General features: G+C 36.6%; 4 protein-coding genes across 6 annotated transcripts in view; 2 read left to right on the forward strand and 2 right to left on the reverse strand.

Annotated features, from left to right (window-relative positions):
• Positions 1-2,880: 2,880 nt before the first annotated feature.
• lpar5a (lysophosphatidic acid receptor 5a) lies at positions 2,881-4,572 on the forward strand. Its single transcript, XM_058750785.1, has one exon. The coding sequence runs from the start codon at positions 2,984-2,986 to the stop codon at positions 3,962-3,964; it is 981 nt and encodes a 326-aa protein (XP_058606768.1). The 5' UTR covers positions 2,881-2,983; the 3' UTR covers positions 3,965-4,572.
• Positions 4,573-5,219: 647 nt separating this feature from the next.
• Positions 5,220-14,354, reverse strand: itm2cb (integral membrane protein 2Cb). Of its 2 annotated transcripts, none has more exons than XM_058750803.1 (7): positions 14,334-14,354; positions 12,633-12,893; positions 9,845-9,982; positions 9,484-9,672; positions 8,658-8,768; positions 7,897-8,047; positions 5,220-6,116 (listed from the first exon to the last, which is right to left on the reverse strand). In XM_058750803.1, exons 1-7 carry the CDS (start codon positions 14,349-14,351, stop codon positions 6,019-6,021), a joined length of 966 nt encoding a protein of 321 aa, XP_058606786.1. In that variant the 5' UTR covers positions 14,352-14,354; the 3' UTR covers positions 5,220-6,018. The 2 variants fall into 2 exon arrangements, with proteins under 2 accessions (XP_058606786.1, XP_058606779.1); XM_058750796.1 differs by having other exon boundaries at positions 9,845-9,985.
• A 190-nt stretch (positions 14,355-14,544) lies between these two features.
• On the forward strand, positions 14,545-17,311 carry hes6 (hes family bHLH transcription factor 6). The gene is made up of 4 exons (XM_058750824.1): positions 14,545-15,568; positions 15,653-15,739; positions 15,831-15,912; positions 16,036-17,311. Exons 1-4 carry the CDS (start codon positions 15,506-15,508, stop codon positions 16,482-16,484), a joined length of 681 nt encoding a protein of 226 aa, XP_058606807.1. The 5' UTR covers positions 14,545-15,505; the 3' UTR covers positions 16,485-17,311.
• Positions 17,312-19,497: 2,186 nt separating this feature from the next.
• Positions 19,498-24,840, reverse strand: part of per2 (period circadian clock 2) — a 30,151-nt gene continuing 24,808 nt past the window's right edge. For both annotated transcript variants that reach the window (XM_058749154.1, XM_058749145.1), the window contains 4 exons: positions 24,070-24,247; positions 22,366-22,585; positions 21,116-21,266; positions 19,498-20,798 (listed from right to left, as the gene is read on the reverse strand). In XM_058749154.1, coding sequence (XP_058605137.1) covers positions 20,634-20,798; positions 21,116-21,266; positions 22,366-22,585; positions 24,070-24,247 — 714 coding nt within the window. In that variant the 3' untranslated portion in view covers positions 19,498-20,633. The remainder of the gene's footprint in view (positions 20,799-21,115; positions 21,267-22,365; positions 22,586-24,069; positions 24,248-24,840) is intronic.

Below are 24,840 nucleotides of genomic sequence, written 5' to 3' on the forward strand. Positions count from 1 at the left end.
ATGAGAGACAGCACTTGCTAAATCTTTCATAATTGCCTCTTTCATAAAAACCCGAGACAGTTGTGAATGATTATCATGATGGTATTTACATGGTACGTACTTCAAAGATTACCATCGTGTTTCAATGATATATTTGTGGTGTTTTCGTGTACTATTAAGGCAAGGCAAGGCAAGTTTATTTATATAGCACATTTCATACACAGTGGTAATTCAAGGTGCTTTACATAAAAGGAAGTGAAATAGTCATTAATAAGAAATTAAAAATAATAATAATCACAACAATAAAAACAAAGTGATTTAAAAATTGATTTTAAAAGAATTTAAAACATTTAAGAATAGAAAATGATTATACATAGTGCAGTCAGTTCGGACGTAGCACAGTGCTCATTCAACAAATGCACAGCTAAACAGATGAGTTTTGAGTCTGGATTTAAATGTGGCTAATGTTTTAGCACATCTGATCTCTTCTGGAAGCTGGTTCCAACTGCGGGCAGCATAATAGCTAAAAGCAGACTCCCCTTGTTTTGTGTGAACCCTTGGTATTTCTAACTGACTCGATCCTAATGATCTGAGTGGTCTGTTAGGTTTATATTCAGTGAGCATATCTCCAATGTATTTAGGTCCTAGGCCATTTAGAGATTTATAAACGAGTAAAAGTACTTTAAAATCAATCCTAAATGTAACTGGAAGCCAGTGTAAGGACCTGAGTGAGGACTGGTGTAATATGCTCAAATTTTCTGGTTCTAGTCAGAATCCTGGCAGCAGCGTTCTGGATGAGCTGCAGCTGTCTAATGGTCTTCTTTGGAAGGCCGGTGAGGAGACCATTACAATAATCCACCCTGCTGGTGATAAAGGCATGAACCAGTTTCTCCAAGTCTTGACTGGAAACAAAACATCTAATTCTTGCAATGTTTCTGAGATGATAGTATGCTGATTTAGTGTTTTTGTGAAAAATTTGTGTAAATGTAATTCGCATACTAACACCTCCCACTGTTTCCTGTCACTAACAAGTGGAACTAAAAAAAGGAAAAGGTAGCACACAGGAAAAAAGAGTTACAGAGCCATTTCACATTGCTGATTTTATTAATGTTTAGACACATACCTGTTGTACAGAGAGTCGTTCACAAGCTGTAGCCTAAGTCATTCACGTGCACGCGCGGAACTTAAAAACGTTTATCGCTGCCAAACGATAGAATACATTTGCAGGTTGTCTGCATGGATTGTAGGGAAATATTCCCTCCACACCGCTTTATTTTTGCTCCCTGTCTCCGTATTTTTACTGAGGAGAAACCTGTCCGAGCGCGGCTCGATTAACCCGTGCAACATCGACCTCTAGATGGCGCCACGACATCAAAACTTTCCAGCAAGTGAGTAGTTAGTTAACATGACAAGTATAACAACAGCTGCAGTATACTGAAATGTGTATACTATAGGCCTACATCTAAAACAATTAAAAACAGTATTTGACTAATTTATTGGAATGCATTCTTTATTAAATGTAATAAAACATATGTAAAAACAATATGGGTAGTTGACCTATCAATGTGTCCTATCAATAGTAAAAAAAAAATGTAAAAAAAAAAAAAATCCTCTAACATTGAAGATAAACCTCTCTCATGCTATTTGTAACTCTAAGAATGAAGATACATTTCCCTCATGTTATTTGTATGTTGTTTTTTCTACATTTTTGCTATGTCACACCATAGGACACAGTCCAATTTTTATTTGTCAACTACATATATATATATATATATATATATATATATATATGTGTGTGTGTGTGTGTGTGCTAAATATTAGGCTAATTTACATCTAGCTACATTACATACATGCAGCTACACAGTTTAACTTAAAAATACTGATGCCGAAATAACAAAATGTCATTTGTCAACAAAATGCGTTGTTCAGTGTATGTGCAATACGTTCATCCTGTTTGCACCGAGCCTCCCCAACCCCTCCACCCACAGGACTTTCGAAAAGCTGTTCTGTCTGTGCTTGTGCTGCTCAATTGACCTTTTATGTTAAGACATTTTCAGTGAGTGAGACTGTGGCGAGGCAAGCCAGTTAGTTTATCTCTCTGATCTGAACGCAGATGTAAGATTGTGAGCTTGTAGCCTATTAATAATTTGCACAAACATTTACTGTATGTACTGTATATGGTTTTACCGGTAAACAACATAGAAAAGAGCTGTAGGTTTGAATGGAACAGTTACATATACATTTTAGCAGAAATACATTATAGTTCAGATGGTTCACATTCATGGTTACCAAGCTGACTTTACCAAGCCTACAGCAGATTCTTTTTGTTGCTCGAGTGACTTGTATGTGATTACACTGTGTTATTTTCTGCAACACTATCAATGATGTTAACAAGCTGAGATGTTTTATCTGGCATTTTGAGCATTTGTATTTCTCTCAGTACATGAAGGGGGAAGTTTAACAAAGACTCCATTTTAGCTTGCTTTTGAATGATCAAAAGATGACTTGGATAAGATAATGATGAATAATTTTTTTTGTTCAATTAGGTACAAAATCTAAAATGTACATATTTGTATTGTATTTACCCTTGAATGCTACATATTAATACCTTAAAGGTACATATTAGCAATTTAACAGTACCAAAAGTGTACACATTAGTACCATTTGAAAGGGTAGCATAGCATCCTAGTGACAGTTTGGTGTCTTTTTGATACAAAAAGTTGTAGTAAACAAACACAAACTTTTAGGTTTGAGTCCCACATGACCTAATTTTTCTGGTTTGCGTTTGACCACACATCAAAACATCTTCAACCCCCCAAAGAAGAGTTTGGTCCTCTTAAATATCTGCATGTAAATGCAATTCACATACTAACACCTCCCACTGTTTCCTGTCACTAACAAGTGGAACTAAAAAAAAAGGTAGCACACAGGAAAAAAATCGTTACAGAGCCATTTCACATTTCGACACAGCGCTTCTCTTAAATTCGCCTTTATCTTTGGAAAAATGCAACTCAACAACACAGATAACTGCAGCACATCTCATTTCAGATATCCACTTTTCACTTCCACCTACAGCATCGTGCTGCTGTTCGGTTTTCCTTTGAACTCTGTGTCTCTTTGGATACTGGTTTGTCGGAATGGCTTGACGAAATCCGTTCCGGTGATCTACATGGCCAACCTGGCCTTATCGGACCTACTTTTCACGCTTTCCCTGCCCTTTCGGATTATCTACTTCGCCACAGGTGAATGGAAGCTGGGAAATGCTCTGTGCATGATTCCAGGGACCCTCTTTGTCGTCAACATCTACTCCAGCTCCTTGTTCATCACGCTCATCAGCGTGGACCGGATGCTGGCCGTGGTGTATCCACTGAGATCTCGACACTTGCGGACGGTACCGATGGCCTGGGTATATTGTGTGATCGTGTGGCTGATTATCGCTGGAGTGGCAGTGCCAACAGCCTTAAACCACGCTGAAAACAAGGACCTAGAGTGTAACGTTACACGCTGTTTTGAGAAATACACACCTGAAGAATGGAAGAACGGTTTCATAATCCTCTGCTGTGTCACTTTCTTTGGTATTTTAGTACCTTTCTGCATCATTCTGGGCTGTACGGTGGCAGTTGTGCGGCAGCTGAAAGGCTACAGCATGGCAACTTCCTCTAGCAGCACCGAGCTGAGTAAAAGCAAGATTGTGAAACTCTTTCTGTCTAACTTGCTCATCTATGCCATTTGTTTTATCCCATTTCACATTGCTTTTATCCTCTTCGGCCTGAGCAAACAAAACTACTTGCATGGAGATAATACTCTGAAAATTTACTTTAACCTACATACTGTTACCATGTGCATGGCCAGCACAAACAGCTGTCTGGACCCCTTGATCTACTATTTCAGCTCAAAGAATATTCAAGGTAGAACCAGATGTGACTCTTCATCCAAAACCGTCGGTCTCGGCCTGGTTCAGAGCATGAGTTGGAATGGACAGTAATGCACCTTCCATCATAATCATTTACATTGTTGAGGTAAACAACTTCTTTGTCTGAAAGGAAATGGTTATGTAAAAAAAAACCCCATGTCTTAAACCAAAAGCTGACTCACGCACGAGACCGTTGCACGTCTCTGCTCATGTGCATCGTGTGAAAAGGTTGCAACTCTGTTTACCTCGCTTAGGCATCCTAAAGCGAGTGAAAAGGGAAGAAGAAAGAACATTGAGCCAGTGATTCATTAACTGCCAATGTGATTTGTGAAATACTTTTATTTGTTTTGCAAAACTTGCATTGATGCAAATCATCAACTAAGCTGCTTGCTTGTATATTTGCTTATCACTGAGAACCAAGGACAGTAGCTAAATATCGGTCCCTCTGGTCGTATATTGCGGTTTTGTTGCATTAGCTGCATTTCTACCAGCATTACAGTTGAAAAAGTGTTCATTTTGTCTTTTGTCTGTTTTTGTGTCATTGAGCAATACATTTGAACTGCATTTTTATTTGCCCAGGATTGCATTGAAGTTTCGCATTGTAATATATATGCACTTTTACTTTTGTGTCATGCATTATGTTGGTGGAAATAAACCAAGCATACTTCTGCCAAGTTTAACCCATCACTTTTATCTTCTTGGATGTCCACGGAGGTGTGAAAAAGTGAGAAACGGTTCACATGGTTGCATGAAGCTCACAAGCTGGCACAAGGAAGTGAAAGTTGAAGTTTCGAATCAACAGTGTTGAGTCCACACCCTCTCCTGTTGCTTCACATGAGGGATCTTTTTCATGTTGTGGTTTGTGGGCCAAGTGCGCTGAAAGGTCTATTGTATGCGCTTACTTATCTGTAACGATCAGCAGAGCTAGGGTAGCGTTTCAGCAGTTTATTGATGGATTTTTACAAGCAATTATTATTTACAAAGCAGCAGAATAGAGTGCATCAAATCAAACGCCTCACTTATTCCAGACAAAACCAGTTGTTGCTACACCAGTATGTGGAAGAGGAACAAATACATATAAATGGTACAATTAGAAAAAGTGCAAGCAAAATGAAATGATTCCACCTCAGATGAGGTCTAAAGATCTACCATAAGTCATGGATGGACCGTACATAAAAAAAGGAATAGGAACAGCAAGGAAAAGATTTCTGCACATCTGTGCCTAAGAAAATTCACCTTCCCCTTAATTAAAAAACAGCCCATTCTTATCAGTATAGACATACTGCATTTAGAGATAACAGAACATTTCACACCAACATCCGGTGGCTAGTTTTTCACATTTTTCTACAAACTTTATTCACATGTATTAAAGAGCAACAAAGAAAATTTGAACATGATAATCTGCTCAGATAACCAACAATACTACAAACAATTGGATGTCAAGTTAGGAAATCCAAGATAAGAAAACTTATATTGCTTATATCACGTTCAAAAACTCACGCTATGACTTAAATAACAGGCTTAAAGTCATACATTTCTAAAATATGAGGTATACATCTTTTGGCATTGAAGACAATTTTCTAATACTGGATTTCTTAGCGAACACAGAAAATAATGAATAAGTGAAACGGGCCACAAAAACCATCAGTCTACACAAACCGAGGCTTTTACAGAGGAAGAAAAAACAAAATGCAAATCATTCGTCAGTGCATGCCAGATGTCTGAGACTAATCTCACAGTTATATTAGAGGAAACCTCCCCACTGAAAAAAAAAAAAAAAAAATGGTCCCACTTTATATTAGTTAAGGCCACCTAATATAAAGTGGGACCGAAAAAAATTAATAAAATAAAATACAAATAACCTGAGAGTGAAATGAAACTACAAACTAGACAGTGTGCTTCCGAATATGCAAATCAAAATCTAATTTAGACAAAGACAAAAAAAACAAACAAACAAAAAAACACTTGGGTGAAAAAAGTAATTTTCAACAAACAAACACACTAGTATGGCATTATCGAACATTATGTACAGGTTTATCATGCTGATAAAGTGCTGTTAAGCTGGACAGATGGGGAAGGGACAGTTTTGGGTTTTGCTCAGTAGAGTTGAGAAGAACGGAGGGAAACTACAGCAGGAGTCGGTCGCAAATCTTTGTCTCTACGACAAACGTGTTCTCAAAGTGCCGGATGCTGTGGCAGTTCCTGGTCTCCCTCTTATCGACACCTGAGGAATAAACAGATTCAAGTCGGGTTAAGCAAGGATGTTGCATGTACATACTAATGTCAATGTCATGTGTTCAACATCATAGTTACGCCTTTTGTGCTACCTGCTTCAGGAAGTATTTTACACTACCATTCAAAAGTTTGGGGTCAGTAAATTTGTTGATTCATATGTTAGAAGTCTCTTATGCGGACCATGTCTGCATTAAAATACAGTAAAACCAGTAATATTGTGAAATAGGATTTAAAATAACTGTTTTCTATTTGAATATAGTTTAAAATGTAACTTTTTCCTGTGATGCAAAGCTGAATTTTTTGCATCATTATTCCAGTCTTTTTGACCCTTCAGAAATCATTCCCATATGATCATTTAGAAACATTTTTATTATTATCGGTGTTGAAAACAGTTGTGCTGCTTAACATATTCATGGAAACTGTGATACATTTGATCAGATTATTTCTAAAAAAAACAACATTTATTTAAAATAGAAATAATTTGTAACATTTTTGATCAATTTAATGCATCCTTGTTGAATAGGTGTTGATTTCTTTCAATAAAATGGTAGTGTATTTTCCATAGAGAAATGTATTTTTAAATGTATAAACAACTCGACCACAACTAACTACTCCCAGAATTACTAATTACTACCCATAATCCTGAACAGAGATCCACTCAAAGAAAACTTTCCATGGAAACGGGAGAGAATTCATTATCGTTAGTTTCTGCAAGCTAACTAGGTATTGTTACCCGACTACATAACTACCAACCCACTTAATGCCTACCCTGGTCTTTTTAGTTCTAATTAACAAATATTTTTTTTGTTTCAAACTGGAAAAGTTTTAAAGCTGGATTTATCTCAAAGCTGAACTCAGCAGTCACATTCTTGGTGTGGCACAAATGTCACAAGTCAAGTTCTGTTTCCTGTGGCTACCCAAACACCAACTGTGCCCGGATGAGTGAGCGGAAGTCCTTAAGGAGCCAAGCTACAGTTCCCACACCTCAGCCTCTGCATCACATCACAGAGAGATGCCCTCTGATCCACACTCCACACGACAACTCCCACAATGCATCAGTGCCTGACGTGCATCACATCCCCCTCTGTGTGGTTTCCTAACCGGAGACGTTCTGTGTACTCTACAATCGTGAGTCACGCTTACACACCTACGTGCGCACGCATTAAGCAGGATGAAGATCGGTGTCAACGTGCCACACGCACCAGACTGAGTGAACCCAGCACATGCCCAGATCCACCTGAACGCAACATTTAACATAAGACTAAAGCACTGACTCAAAAAGAGGAAGACAGTATTGTGTTATCAGCAACAGTTAAAGCGTTTGATTTTCACAAGATAACTGGGTGGATAGAAATTAGAAAGAAAACAGGAACTAAATGGGTCGACAGACAACCACAGCTACATCTGTGTCTGTGCAGGTTCCCGGAACAAAACGTCTAAAAGATGATGGACAAGATTGTTCCATCTGAATACATTTTAAAATCTATTTCCCTCAGTAATCATTCTAATATTCTGATTTGCTGCTCAAGAAACATTTCTTATTGTCTTCACTGTTGAAAACTGTTGTGCTGCTCACAGTGTTAAACTACTATTTAAACGTTTTAACACTTCTATTCAGCAAGGATGTGGTAAACGGATTCATCAGTTTATCAGATTGAATATAAGATTGAAAATCTTATTTATTTCAATCTTTTGTAATAGTAATATTATTCACACTGATGTTTGACTTCGCAGACACCAAAAATAAATCAAGAAGTCATGAAACTCACGTCTTTGGCCGCTACGCCGCCTCAGTCTGTAGGTTTCTTTTCCATAACAGAGCCGGTGGATGAAGGGTCCCAGCTGACGCATGTTCCTAACACGCCCCGTCACCACCATCTCTTCCTGAATGATGTAGGTCTGGGGCAAATACATCCCCCGCTGCCAAAACACAAATGCATACAAACGGTCACATGGGGCTACGGGCTTCATTCCATCAGCACTGACACACTAGCTATGACGAATTAAACAGATTACAAATCTGTGTGTCACCTCTGCTAGGGAAGTGACAAATTCCTTTCAGGGTTTGCATGCATTCATTTTATTGTATTAAATAAATTAAAAATACTAAAAAAAAAAAAAAAAAAACTTACAAATTATTATTATTATTATTAAAAATTAAATTATTAATATATATATATATATATATATATATATATATATATGTTACTAGATGAAATGTTTCAGAACTAGGGGAATTTCAATTATATATTAAAAATAAATAATTATAATATCTTATATAATATCTAAGTTTATCTAAGACTTTTTTATTATCCTAATTTAGTTTTTTTGTTGAAATTTCCAGATTTTTCATGACCATGGGAATACTGTTTTTGCAGTTTATTAACAAATGATTTCTGAAGGTGCAGTTCTACCTTCAGAAATCATTCATGTTTCACATTTCAGAAATAAAGGCTGTACATCAAACATGTGACTCATGATCTGAGACCTTTTGTTCATGCGTTACATAAAACTTTATGCAATCCGTTACCTTGACATTGACAAGCAGCTCCCACAGGTTCCTGGGCGGCATGACGATTGTCGTGTTGAGTTCAATAACATAGCACTTATCCAACGCAATGTCGTAGTAAGCTGTGAGTCCCTGTGTTAACGAGAAACGACAACACCTCCGTTAATAACGACTCTAGAATCAAATAAAAGATGATGAGAGATTTGTTGAAGTTTAATACATATACCACCATTTAAAATTTTTAACTTTACTCAGAAAGATGCATTCAACTGATTGAAAGTGACAGTAGCACGATTTATAATATTACAAAAGATTTTCCTTTCAAATAAATCAACAGAAGAAATGTTTCTTGAGCAGGAAATCCGCATATTAGAATGATTTCTGAAGGATCATGTGACCCTGAAGACTGGAGTAAAGATGCTGATGATTCAGCTTTGAATCAGGAATAATCGACATTTTACAATTTATATTCAAATAGAAAACAAGTCTTTTAAATTGTAATAATATTTCAGAATATTACTGTTTTAATGCACTTATGTTCAATTAAATGCAGATGAGAGAGAACGAAATGTTCTGCCGACACTCTCATAGGTTCATAGCTTCTGGGGAAGTTGGAAATGTGGCTTTCAGAGAAACATTTGCATGTACTCCTGTGCCTGGCACATTGCGCTGAATATTAAACAATGATTTCAACAGACAAAAGGTTTCCTTAGAAATGGTTCACAGTCCATCTGGGTGAGCCGTGATGACTAACACCATCTTTTGTGCAGCCAGAGAACTAGAAGAAACTGTACCAGAGCTAAATGGGCAGAACTTCACTTCAAGTGCTTCTAGGATAGATCCTCACCCTGTGAAAGTCATGAATGATGTCAGCTGGGTCGCTGCTTCCAAAGTCGGGCACAGGCACGCTGATCTGCTCGTAGTTGTCATCCAGGTAGATGCCCACGTTCTCCTCTAGCTCCTGTCTTCCGAGTAATGGGGCGAACAGGGGGTCCTCGTACATCACCCGACAGTGGAACAAACTGTCCTCTGGGATCTGGAGAAAGAAAGCGGAGCGCTTCAATAGAGGGCACTTGAACTAGTGAACGGAAGACTGAGTGAAAGATCCAGCAAGGTGTTGCTATGGTGATCGCTATGGCAATGAACTTAAATAGGCCTGTTTGTGAATAAAACATGATTAACGGATCCAATGACGTCTAGCGTCTCACCTGCGGGCTGAAGTAGTATCGGTACAGGAATACAGACGCCATGATCAAGCCTGACAGGAAGATCACCAAGCCGAGCACGACGCACCAAAGGCCACTAAAGGGCGACTTCTTAGATCTTACCGGGAGCACCAACTCATCCTGCTGGGAAACAAAACAACTTCAATTAGTTTTATGCATTCAGAGCACTTGGGATAGTTTTCATTGGCTTTTTGATTCTGGATTGCAAAGAAAGAGCCCATTCAAAAATGAAAATTCTGTCATTATTCACGCCCCCTCATTTTTGATACAAACCTGTATGATTTTTCATGATTTTAAAGAAAGTTGGTAATTAAATGCTTCCAGGAAATACTGACTTCTATAGTATGCACAAAAAAAACTATGGAAGTCAATGGGACCCAAAAATGTTAGCTTACCAACAATATCTTCTTTTGTGTTCCACAGAAGAAATAAATGCATACAGGTTTGGAATTACATTCATTTTTATTCTTGGGTGGACCATCCCTTTAATTTCAAATTTGTGAGCACTGATAATGCTTGGAGAGAATTTACAGTACATCCAAATTTCCCATTACAAAATCGATACATGCAGGCTGGCACAAACTGCATTGCAAAAATAATTTTCTTACTCAGTATTTTTGCATTGTTAAACATTCATAAATCAAGATACATATTACTTGAGAAACAAAAAGGCTTAAAACTAGAAAAAAAATTATCAAAATTAAGTGGGTTTATGCTTCAAAAAACAAACAAAAAAAAAACTTGAAGATTATTTTTCTTATCCCACTTTTTTACCCCCATTTTTCTAGTTAAGCATAAACTCAATTCATTTGGATAAATTGTCCAGAAAACAATATCTTAATAATTTTCCCCCTTAAATGCATATTGATTTAAGAATCTTATATATTTATAATGAAAACAAGTTTTTTAAAACTCACTTCACTTTAATACATTTTTCAGAAAACAAGACTTTATTTTTTAAGTAATTTTCAAACACTAAGCAAGAAAATCGTGTTTTTTTTTTTTTGCAGTGCATCCAACCCGCCAAGACATTAGTCACGGCAGCGTCTCAAGACGTCAGGTGGCGTGAGCAATGCATCCGCCTCCAGTCTCTCAGAGACGCTGGTGCTGAGGACACCAGCTCGGATCGGCCCACGCAGATTCTGGATCATCGTGAATCAAACAGACTTGCTGACAGAGCTACTATCTCCGCCTGGCAGAGTGATATTTATAGGCACGTACTGTACTTCCACGCTCCTTATTTGTACAGGAGTTCCTATCTACGTAGGGAGGACACACAGTGGCAGCGGGTAGGAGACAGTGTGTGGGTACCAGGCTGAAAATAACAGCACTAGTATCAGATTAGATGAATCCACGTCATTTTCACTCTAGTAGAGAAAATGAATGCAGGCACATGAGGTTGAATTAAAAACGTGACGCACTAGAGAAGGGAACATTCTGAGTCGCCTACAAATGTCCTACTTTATAATGCTTGCAGATTTCAGTTACTCCCAGCTGAAGTCTAATAAATGGATTTTATTTAGCTTTCTTGTTAAAACCCCAAAGATTTGATGCACATGAACAGCTTCCAACAAATCAAAACTGATGCATTCTCAGAAATTAGAAAATTATTAAATCTGCTGTCAGCATCATATTCCTCAGAACCGATTACAAAACTCAGACAAAAAGATGGATGTGAGGCATCCATTTTGTGAAAGCAAAGATCCTATTTCACCCCGGCTGATGGGATCAAGCGTGTGCCTGTCTGGGTTGGAGCGAGTACGGAGCGTTCCAGGCACATCAAAACAAAAGGCTGCGGTCATCTGCACTGTCACAGCTCAAGTCAAGTGGTAATAAAAGGTTTTGCAGTTGAATAACTGCCACCATGGGAACAAATTGCAAGTGTCCATGTAGAGGACACACACAAGTGCAGCTCAAGCCGATTTGTTGGGCACTAATCTGCAGTGGCGGTTCACACTGAGGGATGATGTAATTTCATCCTGCTGTGCATCTCAATACTGGCTCGCATCTATCAGCTGTAAACCAATGCAGAACTGCAGGTCCAAGCCTGGCAAAGTGTATAGTATATACTATAATATTACTATATTCATAAAAGTCTGAGTTGTTCAGTTTAGACATAAGACATCTGATGCTTATTATCAATCTGTAATAATAAAATTAAGACAGAAACTGGTCCATTATCAGAAATAAGAAAATTTAAAAAAAAATCTACTGTCAGCATCATTTTTCTCTGACAAAAAAAAAAAAAAAAAGTTTTCCTGTGCATCTCAATACTGCCTCACATCTATCAAGTTCAATCCATTTTTACACTTTTTTTAATTTTTTTTTTTTTACTTCAAACATGCACAAGCCTGCCAAAGTGATTAATAGTAATATTTAATGGAATACTAATAATTATCATTATTAAGCATAATAATTGTATATATTATATTATATTCACATTACAGTTTTGTCTATTAATTGCCTAATTGGTTTAGAGACATAATGGCACTCTTAAAGTATAATTATTAAAATGCAATATTATTTTTTCTTAAACATAAGTTAAGCATAAATATAATATAATATAATTCAAATTAAAAATTATATATATATATATATATATATATATATATATATATATATATATATATATATATATATATTTTTTTTTTTTTTTTTGCTTTTTGATTTCTTTTTGCCTGGAGGAACATGACAAAACAAAGGATGGTTTCACAGCAGACCACAAAACAATAGACAATAATGGGTATTTAAATAGGAAGCTGTAACTTACGTGAGAGTAGGGCATGTGAATTTCCTCTTTGTCTCCATCGTTCTCCTTTTCCGGCTTCTGTACAGTTACTTGCTGAAAAGATATCTTCACCATTTTGACGCTTCTTCCTAGTTTTCTGCGGTTAGGACATCCAGTAGTGACTGTACCGCCAAGGACGCTTCTGTGCTGTGAATGGAGCGCTCGACAGAGGGCGAACTTAAAGAGGATTCCCTCGCTTCCGGTACACTTCAACGTAAGAGTCCACCAATCGGCGTCTGTTTTCTAAAATTAGTATCACTTACAATTTTCACAATAAAAAAAAAGCCTTGTCTATTAACCCGTGCAGATCCGATTTATGTTCCAAGGGACAATTTTTTTTTACTTCAAATGCAACCATAAATAATAATAATTTGGGGGAAAATCAGTTAATCATTTCATTTGATATTCACACCATTTGATATTTTAAAACACACACTGAATGTCCCTGCATGCGCATTATCCATTACACATTCATTCTTTAAAGATTTTCATTCTACATCCATTCCCATAAGATTTTACCTGAGCTCAAATTTTGCATTTTTTTTTTATTTTTATGTAATTTTAGTACAGCTCACACAATGCCTATTTTGGTTAATAATAATAATAATTATTATTATTATTATTATTAATTAATTAATTATTATTTAAAAAGTTGCATTATTACACATTGATGTACTAATATTTTAATTACATTATTAGTGCATAGTTAAGATATAAATCTAATCTAAAATATAAATATTAATCTAAATATTTTGCATAATAATGAAATAGGGAGAAGTCATAAAGTGCCAAAACGAACGGTTACCACAAATTAATCATTAATCTTGCTACACTGACCACAGTTTAACCATGGTACTTGTAATAAAAATGTGGTTAGACAAATGGTAATCAATGCGCCAAACAAAAACATGATTACTACAGTTTTACCATAATAAAACAATGGTTAATCTTCGTAAGTTTAAACATAAGTTAAGCATAAATACTTGGAATAATGAAAAAGTATCCCACGGGATTTTTGTAAATCAGCCATTCATCTCCGCCTGGTCCCGTCTTGGACTTTTATTGTGGATTTTTTTTCCCCCACAAAAGGATGTGCATTCCGGTTCTATTACTGTGCTCTACCACGCGTTCTGATTTGCATCAGACTGCCGGAAGTCAATAAATAACTTGACACCGATTAATGCTTTTTATGGCTCTGATGCAGGTTATAATCTATAAATTATAATCTACAAACAGCGCAAATGAAGTATAATCAAGTATTTTCAGGTTATGAAGCAGAAAATAATTTTGAATTTCATGTTTTATCATCGCACTGTGGATTTGTCCAATTAAAAGAATAATTTAGTGACATTAAACGAGACTTTATTTTTGACTCGAAACAAATGAAATCGAACAAAATGTATATAAAACAACCAACAGGATATGTGAAATGTAGGCCTAATATAAAATATTACATATTTCAATAAATCTAGCCTAATAAAATGTAATATATGTATAATAAAACAAATGTGACTAATTTGCTTTCTTTTTTTTCACTAAAACACTGCGATTCGCTATCTGATGTAGCAGCCTTTATAAATATTATGACTTCGACTTAAATGTGTAGTTTATTTTTCAGTGGTCTTATATGAATGTTAAATATCAGCACCTTTTCATGTGTGTTTGGATTACATTCATATGTACCTTCATAGATGGCCTCATAATAAAGCACTGATGATGTCCCACATACGCACACTGGTAAAGTAGGACACGCCACAGAAATTAGATCAACTCCGCACTGATGGAGATGATGCCGTGCATGCGCATGAACTGAATTCCAGTAGAGGACGCACTTTTGTTCTATTCAAAAAGAAAGAGTTAAGTTCTGCAATTGTCTCTTTTTTTGTGTGGGGGGGGGGGGATTAATATTATATATTATGTAATGCATAAAAACTACCAGCCTCTGGCTGTTAGCCATTCAGATAGTGTCTTTGCCATTTATTTTTCAGATATTTTTTTTAATCCTAATCGAAGGTCCAGACAAGCAATTGGAAGTCAGTTTATATTGCTCACAAACATCTGTCAGCCTCAATATAGGTGACAGATGAAGTTTCTTGAGAGAACAACTTGTAAAAATGGCTTTAATTTGCTTTATTAATACTAAACACCATCGAAATTCCATTCCATCTCTCTATGTAACTTTTACAAGTTTAATTCTGACTATAGTATGTAATTTACACGAACCCAAGTTTATTGATTTTTAAGTAAAAATAGCCTATATGAATAAATTGTCTCAAAGTTAAAACCTGCAGTGAGATTATTGAAGTTTTTTATGACCATTTTTAAATTGACTTAATTTGAAGAAAATTGAGTTGAAAAATATTATATATATATATATATATATATATATATATATGTGTGTGTGTGTGTGTGTGTGTAATATATATTCTAAGTTTAATGTCAGGATATTGATTTTTCTCTGAATAACTTATTCTAACTTATTGACTTGAGGACAGTAGACTATGACATTATCTATCTATCTATCTATCTATCTATCTATCTATCTATCTATCTATCTATCTATCTATGTACTCAATGTAGTTTAACTTAATTTTATTCTCTAAACTGTCCTCTGGTCCATCTACAGGTTCACAGGGCGGGTTGGTTTACAGTGCCCAGACAAAGGCAAAGCTGTTGATTGGTTACCAGTCAGTCCATTCACATGCAAATCAGTCCTCATAAATGTCCCCCTTCAATCGCCCACTTTGCACAATATATGTAGTGCTTGTTAGCACAGACTTTTGTCTCGAACTGAACCCGCCGACCATCTGCCCCTCATTCAGGCGTCCTCTCAGCGGTCTCTATACTGCAGCAATATGGCCCCTGCGTCCCGCAGCAACAGACACGAGGAGGACCATTTCGGAATAAAAGACAGAAAGGTACGCAACGCGTCTTTTTAATCCCACAAGCAAAAGTTTCTCGACGCTTTCCACAAGTTAAACGCATTCTCTCTCCCTCTTCAGACGAGGAAGCCGCTGGTGGAGAAAAAGAGACGCGCCCGCATCAATGAAAGTTTACAGGAGCTGAGGCTACTGCTAGCCGACCCGGATGTAAGTTTATTTCGCACTTGTATCCAGCACCAACATACAGCGCAAAGAGAGTCTTAACGTCGCTATTTATTTATTTATTTATTTATTTTAGGCGCAGGTAAAAATGGAGAACGCCGAGGTGTTGGAAATGACCGTGAAGCGCGTGGAAAGTATCCTGCAAAACAAAGCGAAGGGTAAGAAGAGCTGTTATCAAGTTTCATACAGGCCTGCATTTAAAAAAAACAAACAAACAAAAAAAACACCCCGAGTCGCAATGTATTTGGGTCGTGACGTCACACCGCTTTTCTCCTCCGCAGAAGCTGACAGCGTGAACCGCGAAGCTAACGAGCGGTTCGCCGCGGGATACATCCAGTGCATGCATGAGGTGCACACCTTCGTGTCCAGCTGTCCGGGAATCGACGCGACCATCGCCGCCGACCTGCTCAACCACCTCCTGGAGTGCATGCCTCTGAACGACGAGGATCGCTTTCAGGACATCCTGTCAGATCTCCTGTCGGACTCTAGTAACTGTGGCACTTGGCCTGGCGAGGCGACGTACGCCGCGTTGTCGCCCGGAGACAGGAGCGTGGTCAGCAGCGGCTCCTCAGTCTTGTCCCCGGCCCCCTCCACCACCTCCAGCGATGACCTTTGCTCTGACCTGGATGACACGGACACGGAGCACAGCCGAGTCTCGGTGGACGCCAGGGAACAAGCGCCAAGCGTGCCAACCGTGTATCTCTCCAAGTCCATGTGGAGACCTTGGTAGACAGATGCTTCTGGAGATCCCAGCTGATTCATGAACAGTACAGTTTTTAGTTTAGAGCTATATAAACATGCAATAGTCCAGGAGCACCTGTATGATAGACCATGGACAGTTCTACATAGGAATAGGGTTTGACCTTGGATCACAAAACAAAAATACATCATCTGAAAGCTATTAAGGACAATATTTGGCTGAGATACAACTGTTTGAAAATCTGGAATCTGAGGGTGCAAAAAAATCAAAATATTGAGATAATCGCCTTTCAAGTTGTCCAAATGAAGTTCTTAGCAATGCATATTACTGATCACAAATTGAGTTTTGATATGTTTAAAGTTGGAAATGTACAAAATATCTTCATGGAACATGATCTTTACTTAATATCCTAATGATTTTTGGCATAAAAGAAAAATCGATCATTTTGACCCATACAATGTATTGTTGGCTATTTCTACAAATATACCCGTGCTACTTATGACTGGTTTTGTGGTCCAGGGTCACATTTGTCATCGACCTGTGGATACCCCTCAGAAGCTCTTTTTGGTGCAACAATGTGCATTTCAGTCCAGTTCCACACAGAAGTTCGTATTTTTATTTAATTGTTTTTGTATAAGCTAAGTTAAAACAACACTGTAAGGATAAATAATATTTCTAGGGAGTGTTTTCCCATCTCTAATTATTGTAGTTATAGGGTGTACATATTTCAATGTCGTGGCTGTAGATATAGATTTCTGACATTTAAAAAAAAAAGAAAGAAAAAAAAAAGATGTATGTTATTATGATGAAATAATTTTGAAGTAAATGTCAGATGTACTGACATTAAATGTGTTTTATATGTGATTGTGATTTCAATAAAACAATTTGATTTACTCACTGTTTCATGTTTTGTTATTTTTAAATCTACGTTATGGTAACGCGAATTTGAGGCTTTTCGCGGAATTGACCACAAGAGCAGATGTTATGCAGTTTTTAGGCAGTTACAATTGCTTTGATGAAATAACCAGCGTATGTAACTTGTTTTATCACACCTTTTCTATTACTTCTGAAAGTGTGAATGTCCGCTTTGGGTGTTCTGGCCCTCCTTAAGTGCAAAACCTAACACCCCATTCAAGGGTAACCATCAGCGCACAAGACACATGACTGGCATCGTAGTGTAAGGTGTCGTGTGGTGCTGTAGACTACGTGTTACTGGTCAAGTCTGTCAGAAAATAAGCAAAGCAAAAATAGATGTTTGCAGTTTAGATTTAATAATGACATTTTGGCGGAAACTATGGTTGTGGGACAGATCACGAAACCTGCAACCAAGGTAAATAAGCCCTGTAAGTCCGTTACGTCCGTTAACTTGGTTTCCGTAACGTTCGACTGATTAACAGGCATATTTAGAGAGTGTTCAGCCTGATCAAACAAAAAAATATATATTTACTATAGAAATGTACGTGAAAAAATTAAGTTAGTTCAAATGACTTTTCCAGGGGATGGGTTGATGACTTCAAGTCTAAGCGTTGCATAAAATAATAGCCTATATCGTAACATATAACTATTCATTAACCACCAAAAAGTAACAACACTTATCCATATTTAGTATACGCTATGACTAACAAAAGACTAGTAAAAATCAGTTTGAACAGACACTCCTGAGGTTTTAATAACATTATAACCCAATCACGTCGACAAAATAAAAATAAAATAGCATGTTACAATGGTTTAAATATGCATATAACAAACATATCCTACCACAAAACCATTTGGAGGTTTATTTTTAAAAGTCTGGCCGGTTAACATGTGGCCTTCTAGACCTGCGACCTCAAACCGCAATTGCGGCTGACAGAAAAAGAAAATTAGTCACTGAATAATGTCTGATTAAAGAACAGTCTACTTGACTCAGTTGTCTAAATGGATAACCAGAGCAGTTTATGATCCGTTCAGTGTCTTAGTTTATATAAATCATCGGTTTTCCACAACCAGAGCACGTTTGATGTAAATTAAATACGTATTAACTCTTTTAAATCCACATAGGCTATAATGTTCGCAGACTGTTGACAGGTTGTATTACCACTGCTTTCATCGCATCGGGGCCGGATTTTCGGCGTCTGAAGGTTGTTGTCTTGGTAGGAGGCCCGAAGGAAGCATTCACACCTTCTACTCAAATTGGCGCAGGTGTGAAAGAGACGAACTAGCGCGCCTTTCATGTGTGGAGGCACAAACCCTGTCTGGGCGAGTAGAGTCTCTGATCACATGAAGGGAAGCCGTGCGTCGGATGTGCGCTGTATAATAATAATAATAAAAAAGAAAAAACTGTTGTAACGGTCGTCTGACTTTGAACATATGGCGCAGAAAGGGCCCCTCTGCTCCAACGGTCCATTTGCGCAGGACAGGCTTGTACTGAAATGATTAAAAGAACAGCAAAATACCAAGAATAGGAATTTCATACACACAAGTCAAACTTCTGCTCTTTAATCTAGGCAACTTATTTTTTCCCATAAAAATATATTTTAAATTTATGCAATGTTTGATAAAAGAATTATGATTAGCCTACTTTCTGAGTTGCCAAGTGAAAAGCAGTTCATGTAGTTAAATAGAATTTTATACAAGTTTATATACATTTTATTTAAAGCAGAATGTTCCATCAAAATATGCTTTATAGACAGAGGGGTCTGACTGTCAACTTCGAATAAAATCCAAGACTGATTGTTTCACGTGACTGTTTTGTACATAGCTGGTGTAAAAAGCCAAACAGGGCTATTTAATTCCAGTTTAAATTCCAACTTTATGTATTTTATGACCACAATACATGAAAACATGTTGGAAAATGTACTGGAAAATTTAAAGTAATGACTGATGTATATAAATGTACAAAAGAAGAAATGCACATTTGAAAATGCATAAGGCATGCTAATCCGAATCATTTACCAAAAAGTGGTTTGATTTATCTAACCTCACATATACATTTTGTTTTAAATATAAGAAGAAATGCACAAACAAGAGTCATTTCTAAAAAATAGACTTTATTGAAATTCACTTCAGCATGAAGGAACATTTATTAACGAGTTCAAAAGTACAGAACACAAGCACATTTATTCACAACGTGGGCTAAACGCTTGACATTAAAAGCTTAATGCCAAGTTGACCTCCAAATTAGTGTTTTAGTTATTTTCAAAACATAGACCTTTAAACCGGATACTGAAATCTCATTCTGCCCATATGTCCCTAATAAGGTGCTTTTGTGCTGGGGATTTATGGTAGTTGTGAGTCATACAGCAGGTTTTCACAGGTTTAAGTAGGGACACTCTTAAGACCTCTGTCTGAGTAGATTCAATCTAGGGCTTATAAAAGAGGAGAAATGTAACACTGGAGGTACTACATCGCAACAGACCATCAGACAGCCAATCTGAACAAGACAACAGCACCTCAACTCTTTAGCTTGAAATACTTTTCACATAAATTCACCTAATGCTACTAATGCAACAAATGCACCGCATTAAGTTCTTGACACATTCACTATCTGATCAAATAAGCTGCAAGTGCTAAAGCAAAGTGCCGCAACTAAGTTATCGTAGTTTGTGCCAATTATGTAGAGCATGTTCCATCTGTCGTAGTTTAATAAATAATACTTCAGCTCACAAACCACAAGTCCTCAGTTAAATTGTGAATTTGAAAGGATATCAGAAACGTATCCAACAACACAATTATCAAACACCAGAAGAAACGATTCAAAAGCTTATACGTCTATTTAGAAGAAGAAAAAAAAAACATAAAATAGTTTTGTTTTTGTTTGTTTTTTTTATAAAAAGTTAGAAATAAGTTAGAACGTGTATGTGCACGTTAAGGAAAAAACTGTCAGGGAAACACTGAAAAGGAAATATTATTCCTTAATATTAAAATCTAACAGTAATGGTCACTGAACAGCTCAGAGTCTGGCTTTAGAGACAGTTTAGACTGTCTGGAAATGATTCATTCACTCTGGTTTATTCTCCCACTCATTCATGTATTTACAAATCTGTACAAATTCACACAAACACATTCACACAGACAAGCAACAGAACGAGTCTTCATGAAGGTCCGAGGCTGCGGCAGGAGCATTTTTCGATGCTAAAATGTCCGCTTTGTCTGATCAGACGAGGTCTGTATTGTTACAGGTGAGAAGAGGGGTTCAGTTCAGGTGACAGGACCGGGACAGCCGTGTGTTTCTGAGTGTGTAGAGTCTTCACTGCTATTGGCCGGAGGCGCTGTGACATCACTGCTTTCTGTTTCTCCCATGTGCAGATCTGGTGGATCCTCCTCTGTCAGGGTTTCACTGACCTCTTCACAGCCGACACACGCCTGCAAATAAACACTATTATTAGTCTAACCTAAATAAGTCTATTCTACAATTTAAAAATGTAAGGCTTGATTTTATCCATCTGGAATTGACTAGGTAGTGAAATGTGGTCAAAGTAATTACTTTTTGAGGAAAGTGACAAAGACTAATCTAACAATTACATTAAAAAAAAAAAAAATTACATATAAATACTTTCAAATGTATCATTTGTGTGTTTAATGGTAGTGTATAATGTATATTCTGCATTAAAATAAGAACACAATCAATGAATTAAAAACTGACTTCAATACATATCAGATAAATATCAGTGTATACAGACCTTGACGTCGATGGCTTTGGGCAGCCCACCTCTTCTCATCCAGGGATGCACCTCCACCAGCTCTCTCTTCTGCTCCTCTGTAAAGCGCGGCTGACTTTTCTGCATCTGCCGCAACTTCTCCCTGTCCTCCCTCAGAACCTTCTGGATGTCACTGCAAAAGAGAAAAAGATGTTTGTAATTTAGTGTCAAGCCAGCATCCATGATGATTTTCATGGTAAAAACCAGGTCAAAATACAAAAGATTAAAACCTATATATACACACGCTTGAAACCGAATGTGGTTTCATTGGTTTGTTTATGACTTCAAAAGTGAAAGCAGAATAAAACTCAAACACAAACCCAAACCCACTCAATCAGTGGCCAAAAAGTTCACTTAAAACCTTGTATATAGCACCCCCTAATGGGGATATATTTAACCTTCTGTTGTTTTTAAAAACTGGGTATACTGTACATTTGGTGTTGTGGGTTGGGTCCAACCTATTTGCGAAAAAGTTGATGAAAAACACTAAAGATTCTTGTCAAAACAGAAAACCGTTTTTGTAGCTTGAGACACGTATATAAATCAAATGTAATAAAATTGCCATCTGTTTTTATTGTTATTTCTAATGTGTCAGAATTCAATTTGCTTCACATTCACTACATCTAGTGAAACTGAGGTGCTACAAGTATAAATAGTATCTAACATTCTCAAACTTTTCTTCAGTACTTCAACAGTTTAGTAAATGTGATTATTTCAAAAACAACCTTTTTTTTTTACTGTGATTTTTTTTTTGACTGTGAATCAGTGAATTTTCTTCAATTTCAAGCAAACTTTGAGTCCTAAAGTTCTCATGCGTTTCATATTTAGGTGTTTGCAGAGCTACAATAAAGGTTTTCTGTTTTCATGACAAGTCGTAACAAAACAGCCTTTCCAAAACCATGTTTTGAACTTTTGCATGCACATTCGTGCCCCTAAACGAGAGATATTCACACATTTTCAAGAAGAATTTAACTAGTATTTCAAGCAGTTTGAAAATTGAGTGTACGTCAAGCTGAAAGGAAGGTAAAAGACTTCCGCTTCTAGACTGAATCATTCTATTAATATTACAGCTTGTTTCACCAGCTCAAACACAGTATAGACTGTGGATTACAACTGACATGACTAGAGCTCTACAGATGAAAGGAGGAAGGGGGGTTAGTTACTGGTAAGCGGGCATTACTAATAGTGGGGTGGGGTGGGGGGGTCTATTTCTCCTCTCTCCGCCCACTCACCGAGATGGTAACTGGTATGACATCATAACATCTTCATCCACGTTAGCCATGAGCAGCCACAGTGGATCCTGCAGTACATTCTTAATTAGGGTCTCACTCCCATCCAGCGCCAGCGCCCCAGAGCCCGAACCAGAGTCTTGCCCCTTGGCCTTATGGGACTTCTGGGAAGAATCCACACTGCCGAAGTAGTTACTGCTGTTGTTGCTTGTGTTGCTACTTCCTGAGGGAAAAAAAAGAGCAGAAAGGAGTGATGAGAGAAATGGACCATTTGAACAGCACAGATTTAAATTCTGTATCGGAGAAATCAAACAGAATACAAGAATTTAGAGGAAGTGGGAAAAACATTTTTGGTACATGTTGTTTACTGTGGGTTTAGAATATGAGGTTCTTCCTCTTTTTGGATTGCTTTTGTGTAATTATATTAAAGGATGTCAACATATATAACAATTACATGTTTTTACAGCATGTGTAGTACTGATCTGACTGCCAGACTTATATAAACAGTCAAATGCATTTTTTGGGTAAAGAAAAAACTTTAATGAGGTATTATCATCACAGTCGGTTATGTTCAAAGTATGGAAGCCCGTCTCCGCCACTGAATAAAAAATAAAAAAAAGGTTATTGCGACTTTCTATCTCACAATTCTGACTTTTTTTTCTTATTCAGCATACATATCAGTCTTTTTTTCCTCCCTCAAAACTGGACTTTAACTCGCAATTGCGAGTTTATATCACGCATATCTGAGAAAAAAAGTCAGAATTGCGAGTTTATATCTAACGACTCTGTGAAAAAAAGTTAGAATAAAAAGTCTCAATAATCTTTTTTTTTTTTTTTTAATTCAGTGGCGGAAACGGGCTTCCATATCAAAGCCATCATGAAGAGGTGGAACAAAAAATATCTGTATCAAATATACTTGTATCGGAATATCTGTGTCCTTCCTTGGCAAATGCAGTCTAATAGATTTAATGACGTTTGTTCACAATTGTTAAGAATTTATTTCAGCTTTTGTTTATTATTACTAATTGTTTACTGAATTTAAAACAACTTGAATATCTACATGAGAAATACAATAAAGGTAACACGCCATTGTTTTAATCAAATGTATTAATATTTACACTACAATTTAAAGGTTTGGGGTCAGTAAGAAAAAAGCTACATTTATTTGATTAAAAATATTATGAAATATAGTAAAAAATTGTGAAATATCATTAAAATAACCACTTTCTATTTAAATATAATTTTAAAATGTAATTTAATCCTGTTTACTTCAGCATCATTTCTCCAGTCTACAGTGTCACATGATCCTTCAGAAATTATTCTAATATGCTGATTTTGCTGCTAAAGAAATATTTCTGATTACTATCAATGTTAAAAACAGTTGTGCTGCTTAATATTTTTGTGGAAACCATGATAGATTTTTACAGGATTATTTGATAAATAGAACGTTCTAGCATTTATTTGAAATAGAAATCTTTTGTAACATTATAAATGCTTTTGCTGTCACTTTTTTATTAATGTAATGTGTCCTTGCTTATTAAAAGTATTAATTAAAAAAGGTATCAATCTTTAATGTTTTAAATAAACTGACTGTCAAGCATCAAAATTAGTATCAATCAAGAATTGGTTAATTAGCATGGTATAGTACACTACAATGGATAGATCAGAATTCAATAGGACACAAGATCTATAAACTCCTAAACTCACCAGTTCTGCTGGCAGACCCGCCGCTAGCAGATGTTCCACAGCCGTTAGACCCAGAGCCCATGGAGCCTGAGGTGGCAGAGCCGGTGCCGGAGCGAGAGTCCTCTGGGAGAATGTCCAGCAGGTCACTAGATGATGAGAATGCATCGCTATGCTGACCGTCGACAGGTGACATTTCATCCTAAAAAAAAACAACACAAACACAGAACATAATAAAATTCATTAAATTATTTTGCTATAGTTTTATATAACTAATGAATACAGTTTTTCCAATACAAAACCACAATGTTAAGTAAAGCATTTAAATCACTTTGAATCTGCTGAATGCCTTAAATTCACATGTAAGCCCCATCGCAACTTTTCACTTTTCTGAAAAGACACACTCTCACATCTATAAACAGAACTGCATAGTTGTTTAATTGCTAATTTCCATCCCCTTCATGCCAGTTGTATACAAAAATTGTATACTAAATTATCAAAATGTCCCACAATAACCTCTTGGCTTAATACAAAGAATGCAAACTTTTAAGCTGCATAGTTTGTACAGCAAAATGAGAAAGTGGAGGTAGTATCCCGTCAGGAAATCCTAAATCATTTTGCAGGCTTAAAAACCCTAATATGAAGAATGCTAAATTTGGTACAACAATTTATTACAATTAATATTATAAATAAATAAAAATATTATCATTATACTATTATTTATTTACTCATTCTCTCATTTATTTAGAATCTCTTATTACCATTATTTTAAATACAGAAGTAAGTGTAACATCA

Source organism: Onychostoma macrolepis, chromosome 02 (assembly GCF_012432095.1).
Source record: "Onychostoma macrolepis isolate SWU-2019 chromosome 02, ASM1243209v1, whole genome shotgun sequence".
NCBI classification, from domain to species: domain Eukaryota; kingdom Metazoa; phylum Chordata; class Actinopteri; order Cypriniformes; family Cyprinidae; genus Onychostoma; species Onychostoma macrolepis.